Here is a 23,890-nt window from a genome sequence, read left to right as displayed (position 1 = left end):
CAGTTACTTGAAAATCAGTTATTTATAACTAACGGATGAACTGTTCAACCAATATTAAAATCTCATGGCAGAGAGTGACGAAAAAGCAAAAACAATGAAGGGATATTGTGCCAAATAGTCATTTGTCTCATAAATTTCCACAATAAAACTATGCAACTTCTTCCCCCCCCCCCCCCCCCCCCCCGTCAAACAAAAACTAATATCCAAGTATGTGACAAAACAGCCTTCAGGAAAGAGAAAAACAGAATACAGGGAGTTATAATGCACTTTCAGGTTTAGATCATGTGAAATTCTGGAGCATGTTGCAGTTGACCCAAATTCAGGAGAACAGATTTCCCTGTGTTCTCTTCTAAACCAGCTAAACTTCCTTCCCTTTATGCCTCATTATTTAGCGATGTTATCTACAGAACTTTAGCATCATCAGCATGAAAGAAAAAAAACCACCTTCCCATCTGCACACAACCGGAGCTTGTCAGGAAAATATCCGGCAGGCTGCTTTACTGTAAGATGGAAACTGGGACTTAAGCTGAGAAGGATCACCCATGGGGTTTGGGATTCATTGGAATTCCCCCTCCTGGTCTGTGACACTTTCATTTCCAGCCCTGGTGAGTCTGATTTAGGCTCAAAGTAATCAACACATGATGCAAAAGCACGGAGAGCAGAGAACGCTGGGTCATGGGATGCTTGGGGAGGTGGAGTAGAATTGGGGGATAAATGCTCAAGGTTCAAGCAGAAAACAAAGCCGCTGAGTCCAGAGGGCAGCTCCTCCCCCCCCCCCCCCCCAAGTGATACAGAAGCGGCAAGAACTCATTTTTCTATCCATGCTCCAGCTTTGTTTTAGAATCTAATTATGGTTCATAAAAGAAAAAAAAAGGTACAAAGAAATAAATGCTCTTCAGCCACGTGACAATACCTGGGAACGAGACATGTGATGCTAACGATCACAGGCACCAGCTTCCAATTGTCCTGGAGGGTGCCCAACCCCAGGCCCCAACCACACCTCACCCCTTCTCCCAAACCCCCACTCCTGCCCTGCCTCTTCTCTCCCCCCGAGCACATCCAGTCCTTGCTCCTCCCCCTCTCACCCGGTGCCTGCTGCACACCATGGAACAGCTGATCCAGGGCATGCAGGAGGCACTTGGAGGGCGGTGGAGTTGTTGATCGGTGGAGCCGCTGGTGGGCAGGAGGTGCTGCGAGGTGGGGGAGCTGGCTGCCAGTTGGTGGTAAGCACCCAGTCATTTTTTTCTGTGGGTGCTCTGGGACCTTCCCTGGGTCTTCTCCTCCTCTGCCTGGGATTTGCTTAGACCAGGCAGAACCAGAGGGCCACTGACAACTCAGGTTCAACTGCTGCTGGAGTTGCTGATGTCCAGTATATTGTTTGCTCCAGCTGAAATCTTTTCCATGCTAAGGACATTTAAGAGCTCTCTTCCCTGTCTGAATTTGCTGTTGGCGAACGTGATTGAATTCCAACTGAAGCATCACCCACATTCAAGGTTTCTCTCCTAAGTGGAGTCTCTGATGCGTAATTAGGTTCGAGCTCTGATTGAAACTTTTCCCGCAGTCTGAGCATTTATAGGGCTTTTCTCCCGTGTGAGTCCTCTTGTGTCTAATCAGGGTGGAGCTCTGGTTGAAGCTTTTCCCACACTCAAGGCATTTATAGGGTTTCTCTCCCGTGTGGGTTCGCTGATGTGTAATAAGGGCTGAGCTGTCACTAAAGCTTTTCCCACAGTCCAAGCATTTATAGGGTCCGTCTCCTGTATGGATTATCTGGTGTCTAAGAAGTTGGGTGCTCCAGTCAAAACTTTCCGCACACTCCAGGCATTTATAGGGTCTCTCTCGACTGTGAATTCGCTGATGTGAAATAAGATTTGAGCTCTGATTGAAGGTTTTTCCACACTTAATACATTTATATGGTTTCTCTCCCGTGTGCAGTCTCTGATGTGTGATGAGATCTGAGCTCTGGTTGAAGTTTTCCCCACAGTCCAGACATTTATAGGGTCTCTCTCCCCTGTGAATTCTCTGATGGGAAATAAGGTTAGAGCTCTGACTGAAGCTTTTCCCGCACTCGCTACATTTATACGGCCTCTCTCCTGTGTGGATTCTCCAATGGGAAACAAGGTTTGAGCTACGACTGAAGCTTTTCCCACACTTGGTGCATGTGTTTTTTCTCTCGTCTCTGTGGATTCTCTGCTGGGCTGCGGTTTCCTCGAGGTCCTTGCCATTTCCCTTACAATTAGTGGTTTTATCCACTTTCTTCCCTGGCTGGTTTCCCTGCCACTTCTCTGACTTGTGTGGAATCTCCCAGGCTTTCCCCTGCTTATGACTCTGGAAAAAATTCCCTTTGGATCTTCTTGATAAAGTTTTGTGCAGTTCCACTTCCTCAGCGGCTTCCTGCTGAGAATTCTCCTCCTTGTTCTTACTCATCCTCCCATCACCTGCTGGAAACAGAGGGAGAGAGAATCAAAGATGGGTTATTCACTGTGCCATGGTGGAAGGAAAGAAAGGGGAAGATCAAAAAGGAGAAACATAGCACAGTAACTGTTGGGGAGATCGAGAAAGGTAAAATTCCAATTGTCTGTAATTCCTGCGTTTCTAAAGTGGACATCTGATGGTCCATGATCAAGTGGGTTGTTCTTTCTCACCTTCCAGGCATGGAGACTACAAAGAGACTCCAGGCATGCTTGGAAGATGAGGAGGAATAATCCAGTTATGGTGGATGGTGGAGTACCAGATACCAGATAGCAAGCTCATGCCAGCTGTCGGTAACATTGGGTGGGGAACCATGAGTGAAAACCACCACGAGGATATATGCAAACATCTTGCTGGGATGTATTAGCAGGAGAGTTGTAAGCAAGACATAAGAAGTAATTCTTCCGTTCTACTCCGCGCTGATACGGCCTCAGCTGGAGTAGTGTGTTCAGTTCACGGTGCCACACTTCAGGAAAGATGTGGACAAATTGGTGAAAGTCCAGAGGAGAGCAACAAAAATGATGAAAGGTCTAGAAAACATGACCCATGAGGGAAGATTGAAAAAACTGTTTGTTTAGTCTAGAGAAGAGAAGACTGAGAGGAGACACGATAACAGTTTTCAAATATGTAAAAAGTTGTTACAAGGAGGAGGGAGAAAAATTCTTCTCCTTAACCTCTGAGGATAGGTCAAGAAGCAATAGACTTAAATTACTGCAAGGGAGGTTTAGGTTGGACATTAGGAAAAACTTCCTGTCAGGCTGGTTAAGCACTGGAATAAATTGCCTAGGGAGGTTGTGTAATCTCCATCATTGGAGATTTTCAAGAGCAGGTTGGACAAACCCCTGTCAGGGATGGTCTAGATAATACTTAGTCCTGCCATGAGTGCAGGGGACTGGAGTAGATGACCTCTCAAGGGCCCTTCCAGTCCTATGATTCTATAATCTGGATACAGCCCTGACCTGGGTGAGATGAGGCAGAACTGGAACAATTTGCTCACAACACATTGGTGGGAGTCCCAGCTTCTCCCTTCACTCCTCAGATGGTTTCTGCATCAATTTCATTGACAACTCGCCGGCATGGGCGTCTCTTGGGATCTCCCTTTCCTCGGAGGCCTGGGTATCCAGGACCCACGGCTCTTCCCCTCGTTCCAGCCGGGAGATCAGGTCAGGCTTGCGAAGGGGGGGGGGGAAACCAGGCATGATCAGGGTGTGTCAAGCATTGGAAGAGGTCAGATGTGTTACAAAGAACATTCCTTGATTTTAACCTGGCCCTGTGCTGGGCTGTGGGGGACATGGACTCTGAACGGACAGGAACACGGTCACTGAGCCCCCTTGGGAGAGGCAGATGTCTGGAGGGGGCGCTTCCAGGATCTGGGCACTCTAGGGGATTTGCTGACATTCAGCCCCCTGCCTTTTCCTCAGTCTCCAGAGCCCTCCTCACAGATGGAGCTAGTCCCAGGAAGGGAGGGGGACAGGGCTTCTGTGTGTGAGTGAGAATTAATACAGGCAGGTCAACGCGCTGCTTCTGCCCCCTTGAAAGCCGTTGGGATGGGAATGAATAATCCTCTCCATTGTATTTCTGACTCCCTGATCTCATGGAAGAAGGCAAAGAGAGTAAAGTCTCTCTCACACTGGATCTGGGGACATTGGAGCCTTGAAATCTAAGGCACCACAAGCCACATCACAGACGCCCCCTCCCCTAGCTTCCAATAACCGAGGGGACAGGAATCCCTTACCCGGCGAGGTCCCCATCTCATAGTTCTCCTGCATGACTTCCCTGTAGAGGGCTCTCTCCTAGCGGAGTCCAGCAGAGCCCCCTGCCCCTGGGTGAAATACACAGCCACCTCCTCGAAGGTCACCGGCATCTGACACGGGAGTCCCCCACTCAGCACCTGCTGCCTCAGCCACATTCCCACGGGAGGAGAGCAGGAGCCTTCCTGTTTATCACACACCCACTAGCCAGAGGTTGGCACAGGAGATGGAGACCCGGAGCAGGGTCCAGGGGCAGGAATCCCAACCCCCTCCCCGTTCCCAGCAGCTGGGAGTGAGGGGATGGGGGCTCTCCCCTGGGCCTCAATGCTGGGTGCCCACTTCATATTCCAGAGCAGCCTCTGGCTGGTAGGTTCAGGCTGCAGCACCAGGGATCTGTTAAGTTTTCCTTCCCAGGGGGGTTGTTCCCTGTTCCAGAAATGGGCGAACTCCTCCCGCCCCATGGGCCTCCTCTGAAAAAAAAACAAGCCCCAGATTAACCAGGGCCCAGCAGGGTAGGCCCAGCCTGTCCTCCCCCTTCCTCGCGCTGCGTAATTCCTGCCCCTCCCCCTCTAGTAGAAACCCATCCTGCAGCTCCCTCAAATTCCCCTACCTGCATGAGCTCTGCTGCAGCCGTTTCCCGGGGGAGAACCAGGGCTGTAATTCTGCAGCCTGGCGGAGCGAGAAGGGTGACCGACCGGAAGGCCCCCCCCCCCCCCCCCGGCTCTTTCCCTGCAGACCCATATTCAGACTCTGGCAGGCTGGGAAGACCCTCAGTCATTTTATGACAGCGTCGCCCCGGCCCCTCCCAGCAGGACTAACCCCACCGAGACACTTGAAAACCCTTCCAGGAACAGCGTCTCGGAGCCAGATGCTAGAAAAGAGCAGCATCAAAGGAGCCACTTTGGGGGATTCCCCCTGGCATAGGCGCCGACTCCATGGCACCCACAGGGGAAAAATTGGTGGGTGCTCTGCACCCACCGGCAGCTCCCCGCCCGGCCCCCCGGCCTCCACTCCACCTCCTCCCCTGAGCGCGCTGCCGCGTCCCGCTTCTCCCCCCTCCCTCCCAGCGCTTGCGCCGCAAAGCAGCTTGGGGGAGGAGGCGGGGCCGGGGCGGGGATTTGGGGAGGGGTCCAATAGGGACAGGGAGGGGCGGAGTTAGGGCGGGGACTTTGGGGCAGAGGTGGAGTCGGGGTGGGGGCGGGGCCGGGGGTGCGAGCACCCATTGGCGCAGAAAAAAGTTGGCGCCTGTGCCCGCTGGGACAGTCCCCAAGGGCAGTGTGTCCCCCCAGCAGCGAGGGGTTTTGGTGGAAGGAAGAAGTGGCTTCTCCTCTCTCTGCTCCTCACATTCCCAGGAAAGTCAGTCTACCCAGGGACGCTGCAGGCAGGGCTTAATTTGTAATGAAAGAGGGACCGGGGCTCGAGCCATTTTTTTACTTTCATAACTGACGTGGGAAGCTCAGAGGTGCACCTGGGCCGGCCATTGTCAACCCAGGTTGACAATGCAGTGTGGATGCCCAAGACCTGGGGTTGCAATGCAGTGTAGACATACGCTGTGTGTCCCCAATTCTGCTTTACACCCCATGCCAGGCGGTCTTTGTGGCCCTTTCACTCCTCCCACCAGCTCTGTCCTACATTCAATGTGAAGCCCCATCTCCCTTAGTCTGGATGTTCTGTGATCTCTTTCCAGCACCACATCTGAGCAATGCCAGTATTCAGGGGAAACGTGGGTCTCACTGAGCCCCAATCTGGTTAGCACACAGATCACCTTTAACCACAAAGAACATAAGACTGGCCATATTGGATCAGATCAATGGTCCATCCAGCCCAGTGTCCTGTCTTCCAACAGTGGCCAATGCCAGGTGCCCCAGAGGGAATGAACAGAAGAGGTGATCATCAAGTGATCCATCCCGTCACCCATTCCCAGCTTCTGGCAAGCAGAGATTAGGGACACCCAGAGCATGGAGTTGCATCCCTGCCCATCCTGGCTAATAGCCATTGATGGACCTATCCTCCCTGAAATTATCTTGTTCTGTTTTGAACCCTGTTATAGTTTTGGCCTTCACAACATCCTCTGGCAAGGAGTTCCACAGATTGACTGCGCAAAATACTTCCTTTTGTTTGTTTTAAACCTGCTGCCTATTCAGTTCATCGGGTGACCCCTTCTTCCCCGGTTCTTGTGTGACGTGAAGAGGTGAATAACGTTTCTCTATTCACTGTCTCCAGACCAGTCACGATTTTATAGACCTCTACAGTCAGCTTTTTCCTAAGCGGAACAGTCTCAGTCTTTTTCACCCCTCCTCATACGGAAGCTCTGTGTAAGCTCGGAAGCGTGTCTCTTTCGCCAGCTGAAGTCAGTCCAACAAAAGAGATCACCTCCCCCACCTTGTCTGTGTAACATCACACACTCTCCCTTCTCCTTTGGGTCACTCTCTCTGCCCTCCCCTCTCTCCTTTCCCCACCATCACTGTCTTCTTTCTGACCCTTTCCCTTCCTGACAAGCAAACCCGAGAGACAAAGGACAACCCCCATCCCCTTATGGTCCCTCCATGCTGTTTTCCCAGCCTGATCCCCCCAGTTTGGCCTTTCCCCCAGGTCTCTCCCCATCACCTGCAGGCTCCGGCTCGGGAGCTGGTGTCGGCAGAGCCCAGGGCTGGTTCCAGCCACCGAAGAAAATCCCCACCCGGGCTAGGCACAGAGGGGGGTTAGTGCCCGTCTCTCCCCGCACAGACCCCGCTGGGGAGCAGCAGCGTCTCTGCCTCTCAGCTCAAGGCTCACGCTGCAGCATGTGACCCAGGAAGCTCAGGCCCTGACATGCTGAGGCGGGAGAGAGGGACTAGCGCTCCCCTCCCATTGCAATCACCAGAGCCCTCTGGCGGGGGGTGCATCAGCCTGTCTACACCAGTGGTTCTCGACCTTTCCAGACTACCGCACCCCTTCCAGGAGGCTGCTTTGCCTCGCGAGCCCCCAAGTTTCACCTCACTTCAGAACCACTTGCTTACACAATCCGACAGGAAAAAACAGAAGTGTCACGGCCACGAGTACTGACCAATTGGTGACTTTTTATGGAGCCTGTTGTAATACTAGGCAAATATCTAGATGAGTTGACGTCCCTCGTCCCCCCCCAGAAGACCTCTGTGTACCCCTAGAGGTACATGGGCAGCGTGCGAACTGCCAGCTCGGTGAGACTAGCTCCCAGCCCCACCCCTTCCACCTGAGGCCCCGCCCATTCTTGCCCCCCTGCTGGAGCCCTCACCGCAGCTGCCAGCCCCCACCCCAGGCTAGCGCCCCCAGCCCCAGAGCTCCGGGAGGGCAGGCAGCACGGACCACCGAGCAGCGTAGCCCCAGGCCCAGAGTACCAGGCAGGCAGGCAGCAGGGTGACCAGACAGCAAGCGTGAAAAATCGGGACGGGAGTGGGGGATAATAGGATCCTATATAAGAAAAAGACCCCAAAATCGGGACTGTCCCTATAAAATTGGGACATCTGGTCACCCTAGTGGGTGGTGTGGCCCCAGCACTGGAGTGTTGGGCATGACCCCAGCCCCGGGGCACTGGGAAGGCAGGCAGGCAGCGCGGCCCCAGCTCCGGAGTGCCGGGTGGCGCAGCCCAGCATCAGCCCCTCGGCACAGGTAAACTGGGAGCCAGAGCAGGAAGCGGGAGTCTGGGGGTGGCTGTTTGGAGAGGCTCAGCCTCCCCCAGCCTGTGACACCTGCCGCCCATGGGTACACAGACCCCTGGTTGAGAACCACTGGTCTACACCACACTGGGAAGGCAGCAGGTGTAGACGCACTCTAGGTTTGATCCAACTAGCCAGGGGGGCTGGAACAATCTGTACAGTAGGGGGGGGGGGGGGCTGAGAGCCATTGAACCAAACTGCAAACCCTGGATATGATGGAAACCACTTCAAGCCAGGGGGTGCGGCTGCCCCCCTACTTCCAGCACCTATGTAGCTTGCTCCACTACCAGTAGTGGTGGAGACGTGGCAGTCGGGAAAGCAGCACTGTCTAGCCTCTTAAGCACACACCCAGGGACCTGGTTGGGCTTGTGAAATTGGCAGCTCCAGAACCCCCGTTCTGTGTGTCTGTAGTTCATACCAGCGGTTCTCAACCAGGGGTCCGGGACCCCGGCGGGGGGGGGGGGGGGGCGTAAACAGGTTTCGGGGGGTCTGCCAAAATAAACCGGAGAGCAGGGTCGGGGTTAGACTAATGGGCCCATGGCAGAAAGCTGAAGCCTGAGCCCCGCCCCCCAGGACTGAAAGCCGAAGTCCGAGCAGCTTCGCTTCGTCAGCCCCCTGTGGTGTTGGGCCCTGGACAATTGCTCTGCTTGCTCCCCTCTAACGTGGGCCCTGGCTTTTAATCTACTGGATATGCAGAAAAACAGTTTTGTGGCAGTGGAGGACTGTGGAATTTGAGGCCCTGGTTTACGCCATCCCCTACCCTCCGCCCGCCACACAGGTACATACAGTAGAACCTTAGAGTTACGAACCCCAGTTACAAACGGACCGGTCCACCACACGCCTCATTTGGAACCGGAAGTACCCAACCAAGCAGCAGCAGAGACCAAAAAAAGCAAATACAGGACAGCGCTGGGCTCAATGTAAACTACTAAAAAAATAAAGGGAAAGTTTAAAAAAAAAAAAGATCTGACAAGGTAAGGAAACTGCTTCTGTGCTTGTTTCATTTAAATTAAGATGGTTAAAAGCAGCATTTTTCTTCGGCAGAGTAAAGTTTCAAAGGTGTATTAAGTCACTGTTCAGCTGTAAACTTTTGAAAGAACCACGTTTTGTTCAGAGTTACGAACCTTTCAGAGTTACGAACAACCTCTGTTCCCAGGGGGTTCATAGCTCTGAGATTCTACTATATACTGATATGTGGCCACAGGCGCCGGCTTCCAATTTTCCCCGGGGGGTGCTCAACCCCGTCCCCACTCCACCCTTCCCCCAAGCCCACACCCCTGCCCCGCCTCTTCCCACCCCCATGCCACCCCTTCCCCCAATCCCCCACCCCGCTTCTTCCCCACCCTCCCCTGAGCACATCCCGTCCCTGCTCCTCCCCGGTGCCTCCTGCACCTCCTGGAACAGCTGATCGACGGTGGGTGGGAGGTGCTGGGGGAGGGGGAGGGGAGCAGGCTGTTGGTGGGAGCTAAGCACCCGCTTATTTTTTTCCGGGTCGGCGCCTACATACGTGGCAGCGGTGTTTCACTTGAATCCGTTTTGGCTTCTTTGTTTTTCACTTGAGTTGTTATTTTTTTCCTGTTGCACAAACAAGCCAACGGTCTCTTGTAATAAGAGCAAACGCAAAACTGGGATTTTGGTCCACGCTTACAATGAAATGTGCAGGCCGTGTCACAGCACCGTACCTACGGTAACGACTTTGTATAATGCTCTGCAAGCTTAACCGAAATCGGTCAGAATGCACAAGCGAGATCTAGAGTCAAAACGCACAGCGCCACCCGAGGACCTGATAGGTCTGGAGGAATGAGCGTTGCTAGTTATTCATGGCTGTGGGTAAAATGTACGCAGCAAGGTTTTTTTCCCCCTAATGCTTCTCGCACCCCCCTCCAGAATACATTCTGCTTCCTCAGGATGGTATACCCCCCCAATTTGAAAACCTCTGCATTAAAGGGCCATTTTTATTCATTAGTCAAGGCAAAGGAATCCAGGAGTTTGAGAAATTAACTTCTACAAGCAAGAAATAAAAAACCAAATCCCCCCCACCCCACAGAGCTCACCTCAGCATAGTGCCTTTCAGCCCCAGCCCGGTACATTGCTGCTCCCACTTCCTCCAGACACCAGCCCGCCTGTTAAGGTGACCAGATGTCCCGATTTTATAGGGACAGTCCCGATATTTGGGGCTTTGTCTCATATAGGTGCCAATTACCCCCCACCCCGTCCCGATTTTTCACCCTTGCTATCTGGTCACCCTACCGCCTGTGACAAGGAGTATGAACCCCGCACTGGTGAGGCGAGGGTTAAAGAGCTGCTCTGGGCCCAAGAGGCCACTCAGACTCTGGACGTAGAGCTCCCCGCCGGAGGCAAGAAGCCCCGGGCAGCTTCCCTCCTACTCCCAGCTGGGAGCATGGAGGCAAGAAGCCCTGGGGGGCAGCTGGGCTCCCAGCGGGGAGCTGCACGGGACGGAGAGCCCTGGTTGTCAGTCCCCCACACTGCCCCTCTTCAGTCGGGGGAAGCGCACCACCGATCCAAGGAGGGTAGTGTGGATGTGCACCACGGCAGTAATTCACGCAGTGGCTGTAAGTCGACCTAACGGAGGTCGACTTATCTTTGTAGTGTAGACACAGCCTTAAAGAGGAGGATAAACTCTCCAGGGTTTGGACCAGACCCTTCTGTGGCGAGCAGAATCCTGATGCTGATGGGGGCAGGTTGAGTTCAATTAGGAGCCGTAACACCTTTGAGGAACGGGACAGGAATCCTTTCAGTTCATCTCCTCTCCCTCTCCTAACACAGAGGCTGAAACAACCTACCTTCCATCCCCGCTCCAACTCTTTTATAATCTGTGTCATTCGGTGTTATAACTATATTTACAAACAAAACCCACAAAGGAAAAAAAACACCCCACTGCTCTTCAGGAGAAGTGGGAGAGAGCTGAGACGGAGCCAATCTCTCCCTGGAGGGGAAACTTGGAAACTGAAACCAGGAACATGAGTGGCTCCGAATGAGTCAGGACTAGGCAAAGAAGCAGAGGCTTGGTCCAGGTCACCAGGAAAGAAGCTAGCTAACCCGGGCCGCATTTCCTAGTCCAGACAGACCCTCAGAGCTCGATGCTTCTAGGACTGAGGTGGGATTCCTAGACTCTAGGCTTTTTAAAGTCCCCCACCAGAGGCCCAGTGAAAATCAGTCCCTCTGAATTTGTGAATGTGGGCAGGGAAAAGGGGAAGAGGAGTTAATGACTGGAGACAGGACCTTCCTAACCGCACCCCTCCCCTCTTATCCCATGACCCCAGCACCCAGCCCCCTTTCACTCCCATCTCCCCCAGCCTCAACAGTTCAATCCCCCCGTTCCCTGCCCAACACCCGTCCCTCCCAGTCCCTTAACGGTTGATCCCCCAGAACCCTGGGGGATTTGGGAAGGGGAGGCGTTACCAGCCCCCAGGAACACTTCCCCTGCAGGGAACAGCTCCAGGTAAGTGGGGGAGCCCAGCCCAGGGGATGGAGGAAGATGGGGGTTGGGGACAGGTGTCTAGAGTGAAGGTGGGGCCTGGCCCAAGTGTCCTTCTCCTCATCTCCATGGCAGGGGGATCCCGGCTGAGAGGGGAAGGGAGAACTTCAGCCAGGCAGAGGGAGCGGCTGGAGGAGTTTCTCTCTCTCTCTTCCCCCACCTGTGGCTCAGCAGCCAGGGCTGCAGCAGGGGGGAGGGGCTGATTGGGGCTTCTCCTCTGCCTGGGGTTTGCTTAGACCAGGCAGAGCCACAGGGTCACTGACCAGCTGCTGCTGGATCCTCACCCCAGCGATGGGCAGCTGGACACTTGGGAGACAAATGCCCCTGATGTGTGTGGGAACGAGGAAATGTTGGGTTTTTTAAATGATAGCCAGCCCTAACCTGGGCACTGATACAATTTTCCCTCCGGTGTGGAGGAGTCTCTGATGTCCAATATGGCATTCGCGCCACCTGAAGGATTTTCCTTGCTAAGGGTGTTTAAGAGGTCTCTTCCCTATGTCGAGCTGCTGATGCACGAGACAATCAGAGCCCAGCTGATGCTTCTTCCACATTCGAGGGATTCTCTCCAGTGTGCAGCCTCTGGTGTCTAGCAAGGGTGGAGATCCGGCTGAAACTTTTCCCACAGCCAGTGCATTCATAAGGTTTTTCTCCGGTGTGAATCCTCTGATGCGCAGTAAGCGCTGAGCTCCAGTTGAAGTTTTTCCCACAGACAAGGCAGCTATACGGCCTCTCCCCCGTGTGGATTCGCCGGTGCGTAATAAGAACGGAGCTCTGAATGAAACTTTTCCCGCAGTCGGAGCATTTATAGGGTTTGTCTCCCCTGTGGATCCTCTGATGTTGAAAGAGGTTTGAGTTCTGATTGAAGCTTTTCCCGCAGTCCAAGCATTTATACGGTCTCTCGCCGGTGTGCGTTCTCTGATGTGCAACCAGGTTTGAGCTCCAGTTGAAACTTTTCCCACATTCAAAGCATTTATAGGGTTTTTCCCCCGTGTGGGTTCTCTGATGTTTAATAAGGCCGTAGTTCTCAACAAACCGCTCCCCACACTCAGTGCACGTATAGGATTTCTCTCCTGTGTGTTGTTTCTGATGCCTGGTAAGGTTTGATCTGGATTTGAACGTTCTCCCACAGTTGAGGCATTCGTAAGGTCTCTCTCCCTTGTGGATTCTCTGGTGCGCGTTCAGGTTTGATTTGTGAATGAAGCTTGTGCCACAGACGAAGCATTTATGGGGTTTCTCCCCCGTGTGGATCCTCTGATGCACTATAAGGTGCGATCGGTAATCGAAGCTTTTCCCACAGTCGAGGCATTTATGGGGTTCGTCTCCCGTGTGGGTTCTCTGATGCACATTCAGGCTCGAGCTCTGAGTGAAGCTTTTCCCGCACTCGAGGCATTTATAGGGTCTCTCTTCCTTGTGGTTCCTCTGATGCACGATAAGGTGGGAGCTGTGAACAAAGCTTGTCCCACACTCGCCGCATTTATAGGGTCTCTCTTTGGTGTGGATTCGCTGATGCGCCACAAGGTGGGAGCGCTGATTGAAGCTTTTCCCACATTCAAGGCACTGATAGGGTTTTTCTCCCGTGTGGATCCTCCGGTGCGCAACAAGGTGTGCGTTCTTAAGGAAGCTTTTCCCACATTCGGCGCATGTGTTTTTTCTCTCTCTCATGGGGACCCTCTGCTGGGCAGGGGGTTCCTTGAGCTCCTGGCCTCCTCCCACACCATGAATTGGTTCACCCACTTTTTTCCCAGGCTCATTTCCCTGCTGTCTCTTTGACCCGCACTGACTCTCCCAGGTTTTCCCCTGCACAGAGCTCCAGCAAACGTTCCCTTCAGATCTTTCCGATAACGCCCCCTGTCGTTCCATTTGCTCAAGACCTTCCTGCTGAGGTTTGGTCTCACCCGCCACCCCATCACCTGCAAGGACGGAGAGACAGAGAGAAGCTGGAGGTGAGTTATTCCCCGTGCTGGGGAAAAGTGAGAACAGCAAAGAGAGCAAACCCAACACAATAACTTTTGGGGAGATTGAGAAACCTGGGAGAGACATTTCCCCCAGCCCAGGAGGATCAAGGATGCTGAACTGACACAGGCCGGGATTTGAGAGATTCTGGACCATTAATGTCTGTAAACTCCCTGAGCACTCAGTGTTCTCATGGGTCCAACTGCACCTGGTTAGCCAGTTGACTCATAGGCGTCTCTTCTCAAATGCAGGTTGTTTTCATTATTAGATGCCTTAGGTCAGGGGTGGGCAAACTACAGCCCAGGGGCTGCATCTGGCCCTTCATATGTTTTAATCTGGCCCTTGAGCTCCTGCTGGGGAGTGGGGTCCGGGTCTTGCACTGCTTCAGCGCTCCAGCTGGGGAGCAGCGTGGCTCCCAGAAGCAGCGGCATGTCCCCCTTCTGGCTTCTATGAGCAGGGGCAGCCAAGGGTCTCTGCACGCTGCCCCGCCCTAAGCGCCACCCTTGCAGCTCGTAGCGGCTGGGAACCACGGCCAATGGGAGCTGCGGGGGCGGCGCCTGTGGACGGGGCAGCGTGCAGAGCCGCCTGGCCGCGCCTCTGCGTAGGAGCCGGAGAGGGGACATGCCGCTGCTTCCGGGAGCTCCTTGAGGTAAGTGCCGCCCAGGGCCTGCACCCCTGACCCCCTCCCGCACCCCAACCCCCTCCCCCAGCCCTGATCCCCCTCCCACCCTCCGAACCCCTTGGTTCCAGCCTGGAACATCCTCCTGCACTTCCAACCCCTCATCCCAAGCCCCACCCCAGAGCCCACACCCCCAGCCAGAGCCCTCACCCCCCCTGCACCCCAACTCCCAATTTCCTCAGCATTCCAGCCCGCCATACAATTTCCATACCCAGCTGTGGCCCTTGGGCCAAAAAGTTTGCCCACCCCTGCCTTAGGTTGTGAGCGGCTCGGAGCAGAGACTGTCCTTCATGAGGGCTTGGTAAGCACCCAGAAGCCTCGAGTGTAAACACACAGTATAAGTAATCAACACATCTTCCAGCTTACGCAGGGAGGGCGGGGGCGGGGAGGGAGACACGGACGTGTGGAAATGAAAGTCTCTCTCACCCTGGATCTGGGGATCTTGGGACCCAGTCCCCTGAAATCTAACAGACTAGGGAAGAACCTGAGCAGAAATAATAACCAAGGGGACGGGAATCTCTTACCCAGCGAGGTCACCGTCTCGTAATTCTCCTGCATAACGTCCCTGTAGAGGGCTCTCTGAGCGGGGTCCAGCAGAGCCCCCTGCCCCTGGGCGAAATACACAGCCACCTCCTCGAAGGCCACCAAACCCTGAAACAACAAAAATCCCCAGCTTTGCCACCTGCTGCCTCAGCCACAATCCCACTAGTCACAGGGAGAGAGGGCAAAAAACTAAAACTCGGAGCTCTGGGAAGACAGACTAGCAGGCTCCCACCCTCACCCTGCTCAGAGCAGCCAGGAGGCTGCTGTGAGTGGGGAGAAAGAGAGAGCTCCTTGTCCCACTCAGCACCTGGAGGACGGCAGGGGCCTTCCCGTTTATCACACAGCTACTAACCAGGGGCTAATACGGGAGATAGAGCCCCAGAGCAGGGTCCTGGGACAGGAATCCCAACACCCTCCCTATTCCCAGCAGCTGGTTGGAAGGAACGGGGCCTGTCCCCCGGGCCTCACCGCTGGGTGTCCCCTTCATATTCCAGAGCAGCCTCTGGCTAGCTCGCTCAGGCTGGGTATCTGGTCAATTTTCCCAGCCTGTCCATGGGGGCTGTGGGGGGCTGTTTTTCCAGAAATGGGGGAGTTTCCACCCCCCCCATCCCAATGGGCCTGTTTTGAAAATCAGGCCCCCAGAAGTGAACAACAGGGTCCCAGCAGGTTTATCACACCCTGTCCTCCCCCCACTGCATTTCCTGCTCTTCCCCTTCTAGTACAAACCCAGCAGCAGCTCCCTGGAAATCCCCAACCTGAGCAGGCTGCACCATCAGGGCCCATCTCCCAGGAGGGCTAGTGGGTACAATCCGGAGCGAACCCTGGGTGTCCCTAGCCTCTGATCACCAGAAGCTGGGAATGAGCGACAGGGGATGGATCACTTGATGATCACCTGTTCTGTTCATTCCCTCTGGGGCACCTGGCCTTGGCCACTGTCGGAAGACAGGACACTGGGCTAGATGGACCTTCGGTCTGACCCACTGTGGCCGTTCTCATGTTATTCTGCAGCCTGCCAGGGGGACTGGGGAGGTGCAAAAGGGGCCTGAGTCCATGTCACACCCCGACCCCTGGGTCGCTTTGTACCGCAAAGAGCAGAATCAAAGGGGCCGCTTTGGGGGGATCCCACCCTGGCAGTCCCCGGGGACTCAGGTGGGACAGGACCTGGCTTTTCCTCTCCCGGCTCCTCACTTTGTTCCCAGGAAAGTCAGCTCTGCCTGGGGTGCTGCAGTGAATGGATCTGGGCGGGGCTGGGAACTCTGAACCGGTTCCAACTTGCCCCCACCCCCCTTGCTTCTTTTCTGCCTCCTTCCCTCTCTTCCTCCGCCTGGGAGATCTGGATCGGATCCGGATCGACTCCGGTGAGCGCTAACCGGAGTCAGAGCCTGCGCCTCTCCTGGGGGTGGGGGAGCTCCGGGACTCGCAGACACGCGGGGAGCACAGGTGGGGCCGCTTGTGCAAAGTCTGCGTCACACCGGCTCACAATGGAAGCCGCACCTGACCCAGGAAATTCAATCCTAGGTGGCTGATATCCTGAGCAGAGAGAGACAGACACCGGCCTCCTCTCCCGGAGCCAGACCCAGAGCCCTCTGGTGGCAAAGCGAAAGAACCAGCTTTCCTGGGCTCCCCAGGAAAGAGGGAGCAGACCCCCTGGAGCCCCTCCCCACCGGCCCTTGCCTTGCAGTGACTCCGGCTAGTGAATCCTAAACAGGGCTTCATTTGGGCCAGGGATTGCCGGGGCCGAGACCCGGCACCTCCGGGCTGGGCAGTTCAGAGCCCCGGCACCTCTTGTGGGTCGGTTGTGGTCTGTTTTGCCTGGCATTTGCTGACCCTGTAGTAACCCAAAGCCAGTTAGTGCAAATAATGGCTCTCCCCAGCTGGTGTAGATCAGGCCCTGTGGAGGGGTGGAGGGTTGCAACACACACATTTTGCACAGATTAAGGGTGTGGCTAGATTCTGCAGCACCTTCAGCCAGCAGGGTCGGGGTAACCCAGCAGACAGGGTGTAAGCCAGAAACATGGTTCCCTGTTGCAGGGCAGGGGTGTTGTTTCTTACCTTCACTCCAACCAGTGCCCTCTCTGGCCTGGGGTCCTCGGCTCTTGTGGAAGGGAACCTCTGTCTTCCCAGTATGGGATGTCCTGGGGCACTGGGAGAGTCTCTGGTGGGAGTAGCAGGAATGTTACTCCTCCATATTCACCTCTCACAGCTGCAGCAGCCAGGGAGGCTCTGGGCTCTTGCAAACGGCCAATGCAGGGAATCAGGAATTCACCCAGCAACCAAGCGTTACTGTAGCCAGTGCAGGGGACCTGGTTCTTGACATGGGCTGTGGGGTGGGATTCCCTGGGCAGGTCCTTGTACTTAAAGGGCAGAGAGAAGGAATCTGGCTGGGTCCCTCCTGGGTCTGGGATGGGGAGGGTTCATCAGCTGTTGTCCTTTTTTGGGGGGGGGGGCGCATAGTTGCCTATATAAGACAAAGCCCCTTAGGGTGACCAGATGTCCTGATTTTATAGGGACAGTCCCGATTTTGGGGTCTTTTTCTTATATAGGCTCCTATCACCCCGCACCCCCGTCCCAATTTTTCACACTTGCTGTCTGGTCGCCCTAAAGCCCCTAAGATCGGGACGGCTGGTCCCCTTGGCTGAGGATTCCCAGTAAATCCTGCTGAAGCTGGGGAAGCCGCTGCCCTGCCTTGGGATGGCCATGAGCTTCCCGCTGGTCTCAGGGGCTAAAAGAGGGCAGATCGGAGGGGGAGGGATGGGCAGAGTCTGTGTCAGGCCCAAACTGACTGCACAGGTGGGGCGAACAGCTGGAGGCAGGGGAAGGAGAGGGGGCAAAATCAGGGGCATGGGGTAGGAGTCAGGGTAGAGGCACTGCCAGGCAGTGGCAGAGGGGGGAAAACCCAGGCGAGGAGGGTCTTCAGTGCCCGCCCCCACCACTGGTTAAACTTTTGAATACCTTATTTTTATGGCCTTTGTAGCCCATTTCACGACTTCGATGCACAGTTTGCACGCGTGACTCCTCCTTGTCATATAAGACGATATATTTGCACGCTAGGATCTGTAATCTGCATGCCCGGCCCACCGCAAGCCCGGGACCCTAGCTGGTCGTCTGCCCCTAAATCCAACCCTGTATGGAAGAGGAGCCAGCTGCAGTGGTTTCAAAAATAGGGGGCAGAGGGGCTTTTTCTTCCCCTCCCCCAGACTGGGACAGCTCAGCGCCCGCTTCCCAGGGATGTTTTCAAAACAGCACCAGTGCAGCCCATTGCCAGCTCTTATCTATCAGATATGATGAACGAAGCTGCTAAAAGAGACTTGATTCAATGAACTATCTCTCATCAACCTCCTCAAAAAAAATTATAATTGTCGTACATATTTTTGGTGTTTGAAAGACTCATCAGCTGTGTCTGCATAAAACCTCAAACCAGGTCACACATTTGTCTTATTTAGCATTCTCTGATGGCTTGAATTGCACTGTAGGGTTGCCAAGTTTGGGTGAACGGATTCCTGGAGGTGTCATCACATGACGTAATCTTTAACTAAAGATTTCTCTTTAATTCCTGGCGACTCCAGGACAATCCTGGAGGGTTGGCCACCCTATTGGACTCCCTTTCGTGTAAGCCACTGCAAATGGAGTTTCATTATTTATTTTAAAATATTATTTGTGTTACTCTCAGCGCTTCATCATTCACCTTCGTTAACACGGTGCAGACAGATGTCGCCGTGCTATTTAATATGTATATTTTTAATAGCAACTAAGCAATGAAACTCTGAATAGTTGCTCGCAACTTCAGCCATCACAAATCACAGTGTTTCTAGTGTAATGTTGTATTGCAATAGTGTAATTTAGTTTGCCATGTTTAGTTTAGTTTCATGGAGGGTAGGTCCATCAATGGCCAAGACTATAACAGGGTTCAAGAAAGAACTAGACAAGTTCATGGAGGATAGATCCATCAATGGCTATTAGCCAGGATGGGCAGGGAGGGTGTCCCTAGCCTCTGTTTGCCAGAAGCTGGGAATGGGCGACAAGGGGTGGATCACTTGATGATCACCTCTTCTGTTCATTCCCTCTGGGGCACCTGGCATTGGCCACTGTTAGAAGACAGGACACAGGGCTAGATGGACCTTTGGTCTGAGCCAGTGTGGCTGTTCTTATGTTGTTCAATTTTTGTATAACATGAGTTTATTCCTTGGGCTAAAAGTTACAAGGTGGGCACCATCACTTCCTCCTGTTCCACTTGTGCATAGTTCGGTGCCTGCCTAGCTCGTTCTCACAAGAAGCAGTTACCTTGCCTGGTTCCAGAAGAAGATTCCCGTTTGTAGCTCGCCAGGTAGAGCTAGGTGCCTACCTGCTGCGGGGACTTAGGCACTGAGCTCTGTGCTGGGTGGATCTTAGCACACACCCCTCTGGTTGGCATCTTCCATGGGCTGGCTGAGGCAGGTCCCCGCCAGGCGTGCTGGCTTCTGTGGATCGCATTCTGCAGTGCCTCTCTCTCCCCTGTGCACCTAACTCCGGCGCAGTGGTGTTCCCGAGACTTTCTACGTGCCTAAAAGCTAGGCGTCGTGATCCTAGGCATCATGACGCCCCAGTCCCCTTGTGAATCCAGCTCCGGGTCTTTCCCTCCCTGAGAACGGTGATTTTTGTTTGTTTGTTTGTTTGTTAACCGCAGGGTAACTAAGGTGTAGGCGCTATTCTAAAGTAAAAACACAGTGGAGGACAAGGCACTTTGGTTTCAGCAGGGAGGAAAAGGCCTGAGAAAACGTGTCTGAAATAAGATCAGAGGGCAACGCGCTGACATGTTTGTGCCAAAGTAGAGACTTGCAAATGTTGTGTTGAAAACCTGTGCAATATGTGCAACGGGGTGGAGGGTGGGGGGAAGTCTGTATAAGGAACAATGGTAGATTTTCTTTAAAATGTATTCATGAGTAAGGCCAAGATTTTGTCACGGGCACTTTTAGTAAAAATCACGGGAAGGTCACAGGCAATAAATAAATCACAGAAGGCTGCTCCCCCCAGCGCGGGGCTGACAGCTGGAGGCCAAGTCCCGCCGCCTGGGGCTGAAGTCACGGTCACCTAAAATCACAGAATCTGTGACCTTATTTGTGAATATTTCAAATACGGTTTGCTCCGCTTTACACTATGGTCGGTGCTGTGTGTGCATTCCGTTTGTGTCGCACAGAAACTCTGCAGCCGAAGCTACATTGGAACGAGATTAAAAAAGAAAAAAATACCTTCATGCTGGGTTTTCCATACAATAGCCCTGAGGGTTAACTCTGTAGAACACTTTTTCCAGTTTACAAAAATATAGTAAAAGCGGCGTTATCCGGCACTTTACCAACTGGAAACTGGCATTTCTGATCTTCATTGAAAGTCCAGTTTATAGTCCAGTTGGTGCAGGGCCAGCAAGCTCCCTACCTGCCTCCGTGTGGCTCCCTGGAAGCGGCGACATTTCCCTGCTGCTGCTAGGCGGAGGAACGGCCATGGGGGCTCCGTGCGCTGCCCCCACCCCACCCGCTGGCTCCGCAACTCCCATTGGCTAGGAACCATGGCGAATGGGAACTGTGGGGGCGGCGCCTGTGGGTGGAGGCTGTGCGCAGAGTCACGTAGCCGCGCCTCTGCCTAGGAGCAGCAGGGACATGTTGGCGCTTGTGGGGAGCTGCCCGAGGTGAGCGCCGCCCGGATCCGGCACCCCAACCCCCTGCCCCTCCCGTACCCAAACTCCCTTCCACAGCCCCACCCCCATCCTCTCCCACGCCCCAATCTCCAGTCGAGCCCCCTCCCGCACCCAAACTCCCTCCCAGAGCCCCACCCACCATCCTCTCCCGCGCCCCAACCCCCAGCCCCCTCCCGCACCCAAACTCCCTCCCAAAGCCCCACCCCCATCCTCTCCCAACCCCCAGCCCTGAGCCCCCTCCTGCACCTAAACTCCCTTCCTCTTAGTTAACCAGAATTTTTGACTTACCAGCACCCCCCATTCCTGCAACATGCCGGATAACAAAGCTTTTATTGTACCTTTCTTTGTATCCCAATTTCTATTTGGGGAAACAACAGCTCCGAAAGGCCCCCCCGCCAGCCTCCACCTCCATTCCAGGCCATTTTTTCACTCATTGTTCAACCAAAGGACTCTAGGAGTCTGAGAAACTGAATTCTACTTTATTGTTCCAAAGCAAGAAATAAAAGACATCCCGCCCAACGCCCAGCTTGGCACGGTGCGTTTCAGCCCCAGCCCGGCAAATTGCTGCCCCTGGCTCTCGCACACACCAAAACAGAGCAATATTTTGCAGCTGGTAGAAAACGGGAGAGAATGCGTGAGAGACGCCGGGATCCCGTCACAGCCACACACGCTTCAAGAGACACAGCTCAATCCGAGCTAGAGAACAAGGCGAATGTCCAGAAGTAGCAGCATCTCCAATCCCAGCTGAGGCTTTTATTTACCCCAGGACATGCCTGGTGTGTGTGGGGCCAGCGTGGACGAGAGTCTCCGTTGCCCCCACGCAGGTGCTGCGGCAGATGGGGAGAGGGTGACCTGTGACCAGCTCCGTTGCCCTCTGCTTCGGTAATAGGGGTCAGCCTGGCTTCAGGCCTGTTGGCTTCTCAGCCTGTTCCTCTCAGGAATCTGGGGATACCCCCCCGCCCCCGCACCCCTGCATAACTTCCCTTGGGGCATCATACATAGAAATCAGAGATGTCCTCATCCTACACTCATAGGACATTGCTTGTAGAACAGCCTTGGTTCTCGGGCTCCCCAGCTCTGTATATTCCAGCTCCCACGCTCTCCCCGTCTTGACGGTATTTCTCAGCACTGCCGGGGTCAGGCAGTAACATCCTTCCCCGGTTCAGTCTCTGCCTCTCGGGCTGCGACTCTCACTCCGCCCCCGTCCCCCCTCCCCAGCGTTCGTGCCCATGGTTACTTATAACGACCATTGCTCGAACCACACTAAAAACTCACGACAAAAGGGTGTGGAAACAGAATAAAATAAAGGGTATTTGGGAAATCGATCGCGTCTCGTGCAGTCCCCAGTGCGTTGACATTAAGTCCCGTCAGGCTAAACGAAGCGCGACGCAAATGACCAAATGGCCTTCAAGTACCTAAACAAAACCTGACACTTTGAGGGTGGGCTGTAAATCTATTTCAGGTTCACACACATTGACATCGCAGAGCATGTTCGATCTGACATAGAGGAAAACGGATGTGCCTGTGTTCTCCGCTGAACTGCCTAAACCCGCTTCCCCCAGAGCCCCCTTCTCATTTAGCCCTATTATTTACAAAAGGTTTGCAGCCTCATAATGAAAAACAAAATAAGATCATAAGAGCGGCCACACTGGATCAGACCAAAGGTCCATCTAGCCCAGTGTCCTGTCTTCTGACAGTGGCCAATGCCAGGTGCTCCAGCGGATATGAACAGAACAGGGAATCATCAAGTGATCCATCCCCTGTTGTCCATTCCCAGCTTCTGGCAAACAGAGGCTAGGGACACAATCCCTGCCCATCCTGGCTAATAGCCATTGATGGACCTTATGAACTTATCTAGTTCTTTCTTGAACTTTGTTATAGTCTTGGCCTTCACAACATCCTCTGGCAAGGAGTTCCACAGGATGACTATGCATTGTGTGAAGAAATACTTCCTTTTGTTTGTTTTAAACCTGCTGCCAATTAATTTCATTTGGTGACCTCTAGTTCTTGTGTTATGCCAAGGAGTAAATAGCACTTCCTTATTTACTTTCCCCACCCCAGTCATGATTTCATAGACCTCAATCGTATCCCCCCTTAGTTGTCTTTTTTCGAAGCTGAAAAGTCCCAGTCTTACTAATCTCTCCTCATATGGAAGCCGTTCAATACCCCTACTCATTTTTGTTGCCCTTTTCTGAACCTTTTCCAATTCCAATATATCTTTTCAGAGATGGGGCGACCACATCTGCACACAGTATTCAAGATATGGGCATACCATGGATTTCTATAGAGGCAATATGATATTTTCTGTTTTATTATCTAACCCTTTCTTAACGATTCCCAACATTCTGTTTGCTTTTTTGACTGTCGCTGCACCAAAAACTATCCACAATGACTCCAAGATCTCTTTCTTGAGTGGGAACAGCAAATTTAGACCCCATCGTTTTATACATATCGTTGGGATTATGTTTTCCAATGTGCATTAATTTGCATTATTCAAAACCTTATAAAAACCCAACCTTCCCACCTGCCAACAAGCTGAGCTTGGCAGGAAAACGCCCGGAAGCTGCTCTATCAATGAAGTGGGGTTTAAGCTCAGAAGGATCACATTGGATTTGGGATACACTAGTATCGTGACAATTTCAGCTCCAATGACATAGGGTCTCAAAGGGCAATTCCCAAGCCCGGGGAGCTGAGATCACTGAGTCATGTGACAGGCGTAAGGGTAGAACGGGGGAGATAAACTCTCCATGGCTTGGACAGATGCTGCTGTCATGAGGGGAGACCACCAGGGTGACGGGCGAAGGAGGGGAATCGCTGTAACTCACCCCCTTACCCCCAAGTAACATGGAGGCTTCACCGCCATGTTTTTCTCTCCCCTGTTCCAGCTCTTTGAGAATCGCCTCTTTCATTCTATAAGCAAACAGAGCTGGCAGCTTCTTCGGCACAACCTACAGCACAGTGAGAAGAACCAGGAATGAGACAATCTGTTGCCAACAGGGTCGGATTCAACTGTTTGGGGCCCCGGCACCCAGACTGTGGCCCTGTCTCCCGCTCCACCCGAGGCCCCGCCCCCACCTGGCCTCTTCCCTCCCCAAAGCCCTGCCCCACCTGGCCTCTTCCCCTAAGGCCCCACCCCCACCTGGCCTTTTCCCCCCCGAGCCCTGCCGGCACTCTGCCCCAAGGCCCTGCCCCCACTTGGTCTCTCTGCCTTGAGGCCCTGCCCCTGCTTGGCCTCTTCTTCCCCCCGCCCCCGAGGCCCACCTGCTCTCCAACCCAAGGCCCCGCCCCCACTTGGCCTCTCTGCCCTGGGGCCCCGCCCACCACTCACACGGAGGGAAGGGGTGGAGAAGAGCAAGCAGGTTGGTGCCATTGTAAACCCAGCGCTGGTCCCCAAAGGAAGAACTCAGCGACTCTGACAATCACTCTGCTCACAGTGGGGACTATTGCGAATGAGACGCTCACAGTCGGTCTAGACGAGTAAATGCGCTGGAGGTTCGGTCCGGGACAGGAGAAATGTGCTACCTATGCCTAATTCCTAGACGAGCGGAACTGTCACAGGCCAATGGGGCTGGCTTTGAGGGGAGATTCCTAGGGCTTTAGGCTTTTTTAGGCGTCCTACAGTGGGATGTTACGGAAATCAGTGCCTCTCAGAGG

General features: G+C 53.8%; 2 protein-coding genes across 2 annotated transcripts in view; one reads left to right on the top strand and one right to left on the bottom strand.

The window, feature by feature from the left end:
* The window catches only part of LOC135888153 (zinc finger protein 721-like), a 202,873-nt gene that overhangs the window by 23,493 nt on the left and 155,490 nt on the right, over positions 1 to 23,890 (top strand). The gene's annotated exons all lie outside the window — the stretch shown is intronic.
* LOC135888071 (zinc finger protein 850-like) overlaps positions 1,489 to 23,890 on the bottom strand; it is a 29,397-nt gene continuing 6,995 nt past the window's right edge. The window contains exons 4-5 of the mRNA XM_065415885.1: positions 11,948 to 13,035; positions 1,489 to 2,162 (exon numbers count right to left, since the gene is read on the bottom strand). Of these exons, the coding sequence (XP_065271957.1) occupies positions 1,489 to 2,162; positions 11,948 to 13,035 (1,762 nt within the window). The remainder of the gene's footprint in view (positions 2,163 to 11,947; positions 13,036 to 23,890) is intronic.

This window comes from Emys orbicularis, chromosome 13, assembly GCF_028017835.1.
Source record: "Emys orbicularis isolate rEmyOrb1 chromosome 13, rEmyOrb1.hap1, whole genome shotgun sequence".
Lineage (NCBI taxonomy): Eukaryota > Metazoa > Chordata > Testudines > Emydidae > Emys > Emys orbicularis.
This window is presented reverse-complemented; position numbering and strand designations above follow the sequence as displayed.